The 6814-nt window shown below is 40.2% G+C and overlaps 1 protein-coding gene across 1 annotated transcript in view; it reads left to right on the forward strand.

Moving 5' to 3' along the window:
- LOC103374456 (sialic acid-binding Ig-like lectin 7) overlaps positions 1–1002 on the forward strand; it is a 3710-nt gene extending 2708 nt beyond the window's left edge. Inside the window, exon 4 of the mRNA XM_008304547.1 lies at positions 760–1002. Coding sequence (XP_008302769.1) covers positions 760–1002 — 243 coding nt within the window. The remainder of the gene's footprint in view (positions 1–759) is intronic.
- The last annotated feature ends 5812 nt before the right edge of the window (positions 1003–6814 follow it).

The raw sequence follows: 6814 nt of genomic DNA on the forward strand, positions 1-6814 counted from the left end.
AAAAAAAAAAAAGGTTATCTGAAAACTACATGCATTGAAAATGATGCTAAAGGGGACCAAGTGCATTTAAATGTGACACCTGTCAAAGTATGTGATGAGTTGGCAGTGACACACCGACTTGTAGGGGAACCAACGGTGGCTCTCACAACAACGTAAAAGTTTCTCTCTACAGACGGTGTTTGGTTTGTTGGATCTGTGAAATATGAGGAAGAGAACTTGCTCCCTATGTAGATATGAAAGGTTCATTCTAAAGCAATGGACACAATGATTTTCAAATTACACACTAATGAGTGATGATGTTACTATATTTCTTTCTGTCTACCTAAAACCTACACACTGTTCCTTTAATGTGAAAACCAGCATAAGTGTGTCCACATCAGTCATTTTGTGTTTATATTGGTTTTCCTTCAGGCTCCTTCCAATGGGAACCAATTCTTGGAGGCATCATTGGATTCATCTTACTCATCTGCTTGATTATCTTTGCTTGGTAAGAATCACAGATCAAAGCAGCAACCATGACACAGCTACTTTCACTGACATTATAGCTGCACATCCACTAACATTTGTGTCTACATCATTTCCAGCCATGTCCAGTCTCTTTCCACACAGTATAGTTCATCTAACAGCATCTCATGTCTTCTAGGTGGTTAAAATCAAGGCATCAAACTCAGCAGCAGGTGAGGAAAACATTACATTTCCCTGTAATCTGACTCACTGAACTTCCAGCTCAAAAACGTTTGATTTGATTCATTTTCACAGAGTCAGACTGGTGAAGAGTCGGTTTTCGAAGAGCCGGAAAGAAAAGTAGAGGAAGATGAAGAAGATAAGGAAGAAGAAAACATCCATTATGGAGAGATAAACTTCAAGCAGAATCGTGAACCTTCCCCTGACTCAGTGCGGGACATCCAGCAGCAGCAGGACACAGTGTACGCGGAGGTCAACAAAGTCAACAAGTCGGCAAACAACCAAACACGGACAGACGATGCACCAGAGGAACTCTAAACTCAAATGAAGAAAAAATGAGGCTTGTGTTATTTATGGAAAGATGCAAATTACATTTGTGTAAGTCACAGTTTTGTGAAGAGAAACTGAGGCCTTAAACATCCTGCAGCTTTTCATTTTCAGCTATGTTCATGTTTGTGTGCTGGTAGGTGTTATTGTGAGATTTGCTAATTATATTTCCAGTGTGTAGAAATAAATGTCCCAAAGGCAACATTTCTGCAGCTGTATTAATTGTGTAAAGGGTAATATTTTATCTGTGTTATTTTGTTTTAGATTTTTTCATACATGACACTGTAAATAGTAATTTTGTTTATCTATTATCTTCATCCATTCTTTCCATTAAAAAGCTGTTGGGAGAAAACTGTGTGCCTTATTGTTTCCATTATTATACTTCCTAAGTGATGTTTTTCATTCCCACCTTTATACTTCAAGTCAATCCAGTATTTGATAATCTATTAGTGTGCACCTTATGTTGTATTGCACAGTTGTGTCCTGTGTGACACATTTTATCTACATAGATATGTTTTGTCGTTTGGGGCATTTGCTAGCAAAAGAGGAAAAATAAACGAATCACTGAAAAACTTCAACAATCAATCACGTTGCCAGCTGATAGTCCACCATGTGCTTCTTAGATGCTAACTTTAGCCAAAAATGTCCACCCTGTCACCAAGCCCTACATGACAAGGTAGACATGACAACGAAATCTACCCAGGCATTACCATGGATGTAGAAGGGCACAGTGTCAAACTCAAGTGTATGCACCAAAATGGTGTTAACAGGATCTTTTGGCCCAGTCCATGGGAGGACATTAGTTGGTACCATGATGGGCAGATACTCTGCCTGATACCAGAAGCACAAACACTGAACAGGAGTTCTCGACAGATTGAGCCATCTATTTGGAACTATGTGGAAGAGCATTTACAGTGATGTAGAAGACTGATTCAAATCCAAGCAAGGAAATATGTAAATGCCTTAAACCTGAAGGGAGTGACTCCACTGGTCTGTCTGGATAGACGACCATGAGAAAGTTAGTTCACTTGTCACTTGATTTTCCTAATGAGATTTGTGGTCTTGATCATTAATTCAAGTCTTTGCTTGATGCTCATTGTTAATTTTGGTTTGAGTAAAATTAAACATGAAGCAGTATGTGATTTAGGACATTGTTTCATTTATGAGTGACCAGTCATTAGTGTTCTGCTGTTGGGAGCTCTGTCGATTCTGTTTTTGGCAATGTTTTGATGATTTTAGCAGTGATGCCAAAAGCTTACGAATGTTCATAATTTATTTATTTATTTTTAACATTCACCTTTGTTTAGATAACTGTCAGCAAATCTACTAATGTCAACAGTTAACACATTTTTGTCTACTCTGTGATGTCATTGTCCACCCTATCATTTTTCTGCTTAATGAAAGTGAACATGTTGTCTACATGAGTTAGTAAAACCCTATAAACCAATCACTACCAAATAATACTGTTTAAAAGACAGATCAGATCGCTATTTTTAGAGATTTTATTTAGAAAAGAAAACACAACTATCAGAGATTTTTCGAAGATGCAAACAATTTGCAGTTATTTCATTATTTTCAAAATATTTTTTTTTTTAATCAATTAAAATTATTATTGTGCAAGGTACAAAATAACTTTCTAAAAACGTACATTTTATAATCACTATGTTGTAAAAATGCATTCATTCTCTTTTGACTTTGTCCTTAACAGGGTGGACATATTTTATGATTTGCTCATACTTTGTCTGCTTGCAGTAAATTCATAAAAGTGTGGGAGCTTGGACCAACATGCATTTACAACAACCAAGGTCAACTTGATACAAGGGATATGAAACTGAGTGGAAAATTGTAACTTTTCTGGAGTGCAATCATGATGCCTCAAAGGCACTTTTTGGTGATATTGACCCATACCCTCCTGGCTCTTCACTCCAGCTCTCTGCCAGATTGTTCAGATAAGCCTTGTGGTCAGTTTCTTTTGTAAGCATTTTGTTTGTTGTTGCTGTTTTGTTGGTATAGCTATATTTTGTTGACTGTTTTTTAGGCATAGAAGTTAATTTGTAAATTGTATTGTTTTGCATTTTTGGGGTGAAAAAAGCCCTATTTTCAATATAATTCCTGGCTTTCTTTTTGCCTCACTGTTTGGTCCTTGACAACTGGTGGCAGCAGTGAGATCATCCAGTGAAGGAAACAGGATTTTTCTTTATTTTTCTTTTTGACATTTCTCCCAAAGAGAAAAAATGCATCAAGGAGGAAAAAGTGGGAGAAAACCCGGAGGACCAGGTTCCATTGCACAGGAAAGGCTGACCAGTGAAGAGGAGGAAAATGGCGCTCCTTGAGTAGTAGAAAGCACTGAGGGCGAAGGTAAAGAGCCAACCCTGACAGACGTGGTGGCCATTCTTCCCGCTCACATGGGGCAGCGGGCGCTGTAAGACAAGAACAGCGTTTTAAAGCACTTCAACATCAGTTTCTGAAGATGTTCTGGCCCAAACATCTCCAGTGTCGGATCTTCTGCCAGCAGTCTCTGAAACTTTAGATCTGGAGGTTCAGTCATCCACTATGCAGGCCCAAGCTGAGCCTCTGACTATCAATTCAAGCATGGCCTCTACAGGTGTCAGTTTTGCGCACACCTTGAGTCCAGACTGGAAAAACTATCTGATAATGATGACACTGAACATTTTCTTTTCACATTTGAGTGCATTGCTGTAGCATACTGGTGGCAGAAAACAGACTGGGATCGGTGGCTGCCACATCTCCTTTTTGCATATAGGGAGGTCCCCCAAGCCTCAACTGGCTTCTCTTCTAATGAACTTCTGTATGGACATGAAGTACGAGGGCCTCTCTCACTGCTGAGAGAGATTTGGGAGGGAGGCAGGGGGAGGGAGGAATCTTTTTGAAGTCTCAATGATCCTCAGGGACAGCATCAGGTCAATCTCTTTTCTTAGTGATGTCAGCAGACATTCAGGAATCCTGGAAGTAAGTCGTCTCATGGAAGCACCTTCTCTAACAACAGTACCATGTTCCACAATATTTGTCCTCCCAGGATTTTCCTGGAATATTTCTGAATTGCAGATTTCTGGTGCTGCTTGTCTTCAGAGAGGTGGCTGAGGTTGTGGTCCACTGGAGCACCCACTGAAGGCAAGTATTGCTTATCCACTTCCTCTTCCTCACCTCTGATAAGCACCTCTGTTTTTCATCGACTCCTTCGGGAGATTTATATGCAGTATCGGGCTTGACCGTGGCTCCTCTGGGGTTGACATCTGATATGTGGTGGACCCAAGTTTCTTCAAGATTTCAAACGGCTCTTGCCATTTTGCAGGAGCTTGTAGTTATCACTGGGGAGGAGCACTAGCACTTCATGTCCAGGAATAACATTGTTTCCTTTGTTGCCCAATCATACATGGTGGAGGCCCAGCAACAGCAGAAGTCCTGGTACAATCAGTCTGCCCAGCAGAGATCCTTCAGTCCTTCTTTTCTTTTCGCGCCCTCATCTCCAGAGTGGTGAGGCCTGATAAAATCCTTACATCAGAAGAACAACTGCTTGTAGTCAATTAACAGACCAAACTGTTTTGTTATCTTTGGGTGCCATTTGTTATAGGCTCACCTTCACAACTGCACTCAAGGAGGCAAAAATTGAGAGTACAGCTGAGAGATATATGAAGTGCAGGTGCCATGACTTCTTGGTAGAAGCATGCAAAGAAGTGCAACAGAGACTTCCAGCTTACATCCAGATATGGAAATCTATGACTGAGTTAGGCCCAACTGTCATTCTGTCACAAACAAAACAACAGTTTAGGTCACTGTCACTTCTGAAACTTCACTCCGGCTATCTTGCAGCTCTTGATACCTAGTATCAGGCTGTTTAATACCATCCATGGACAAACAGGACACCCAGACAGAGGCATTTTGGGTTGAAGTGCTCAATTACAAAGACAACAGTAGAGACCAGGCTTTCAAAGAACTTGCCCTCTTTGCTCTGTCATTGCTTGCAATGCCTTTAAGCAATGCTGATGCATAATGAGTATTTTGACAAATGAACCTGGTGAAGTCCAAACTGAAGAACAGAATGGGACAGGACACACTCAGCAGCATACTCCACATAAAGCATGGACTGAGAAGACAATGTATATGCTGCAAAGACTCCATCCCAAGCAAGGAGATGATCCAGTGCTTTAACAGGCTCATGTACTGTGTGGGAGGAACATGGGGAGCAGAGAGACAGATGCAAATGAAGACAGTGATGATGGATTGTAGTTAAGGTAAACACTGTTCTTATGTCTTTTTTTTATTTGTGCCAGACTTAATGCCAATGTTTGGGTGTGTGATGTCTGTGTTACAAAGGAACAGACCTGATGGTGAAGCAAGGAGGAAAAGGACAGGAGAAAGTTTTTTTTTTATGTTTTGGGTTTTACACTAGACCTGTTTGAGATGGCTCAGAGTTTAAAAACTTAGGTTTTTCAAAGTTTACTGTCAGTTCACTGTAGCTAATGCATAATGCATATGTCTTATTTGAACCGGTTTAAAAATCGAAGTTATTAAAAGTTTTATGTTGACTGTTTACTGTCAATGTAATGCACAAAAAACTAAATGTATTATACTTCTATCAAGAGGCCTGTCATTTACATGATGTGGCGGTTCAGCTGCTAGGCTTCTCTTGGGCTTGTTTCCATACAGCTGGTTGCTTGTTTCTATCGCGAGATCTGGCAACACTGCCAAGATTTTGTCTGCCCCCTGGTACCAGGTTTTTGCACGCCATTGGAGCTCATAATAAAAACCAAAACAAAACAAAACAAAAAAACCCCCACAATGATAGAAAGTCCTGCTTCAGAGTCCAAAAATAGACAACTACTGACCAACCGTGATCAGTCTTCACCACCTCGGTACGTCACAACCGTCCTGTACTCTTTCCCTCTCCACTTTGCGGGCACCACCTCTCAGTCCTCCAGTCGGTAGCTTGTTCTTTCAACTGTAAGCTTCCTCTGTCCTCATTCAGTGTTGTCGTCCTTCATCCCACTGCACTCTCCAAGGTTGTGTCCAAAATCACCCACTATACCCTATATAGTACACTATATAGGGTGTTTGCCATTTTGTAGTGCTGTCCAAGTGTTAAGTTATAAATGCCACACCCTATATAGCGCACTCAAAATATCTCACAATGCATCGTGAAAAGTAGTGTACAGGCGATGGTCACTAACCAGCAACATGTACCTTCATGCATTGCGTGAAATTAAATGGAAAGATGAATGAGAGAACAAAAACATGTCATTAAAATTTAAGTAATGTCCCGTTTATGTTTTGTTAAATTTTATTTCACCCGTTTCTTAGCTACACAATAAACTGTGAATTTGATGTGTTTGTACTATGCTGCTATGGCACAAGTCGCAGTGAGTGAGCGATGTAATTAATAGCTCGAGTAGTGTCTGAAATGTTACTTTGCCGAGGTGCCCCTACATAGTTCACCATATAGTGGTCCCTATATAGTCAGTCAGGAGTGAGTAGATGATTTCGGACACAAGCCTACTTTTTTCTTCACTCTCTTGATCTCGTCCCTACATCAATTCCCTTGGTCCCCATGTCCATCACAACGGCTAAACAAATCACAACGTGACAACAAGGTGGTGGCATTCAAGGTCAACACAAAACATAGGAATTTAGACATTACACGAAAACAGAAAAGAGACAGAAGCAAATATGCATATTAACAAATTAAATGACAAACAAAAATTAACCAAAAAAAAAAAACAGGGCTCTACACAAACATGACATTAAGTCCAACAGAGACATTTTAATGGGTCTTTAAAAATGTTCA

The sequence above is a fragment of the Stegastes partitus genome, unplaced genomic scaffold (genome assembly GCF_000690725.1).
Source record: "Stegastes partitus isolate 25-593 unplaced genomic scaffold, Stegastes_partitus-1.0.2 Scaffold2249, whole genome shotgun sequence".
Taxonomy (NCBI): Eukaryota; Metazoa; Chordata; class Actinopteri; family Pomacentridae; genus Stegastes; species Stegastes partitus.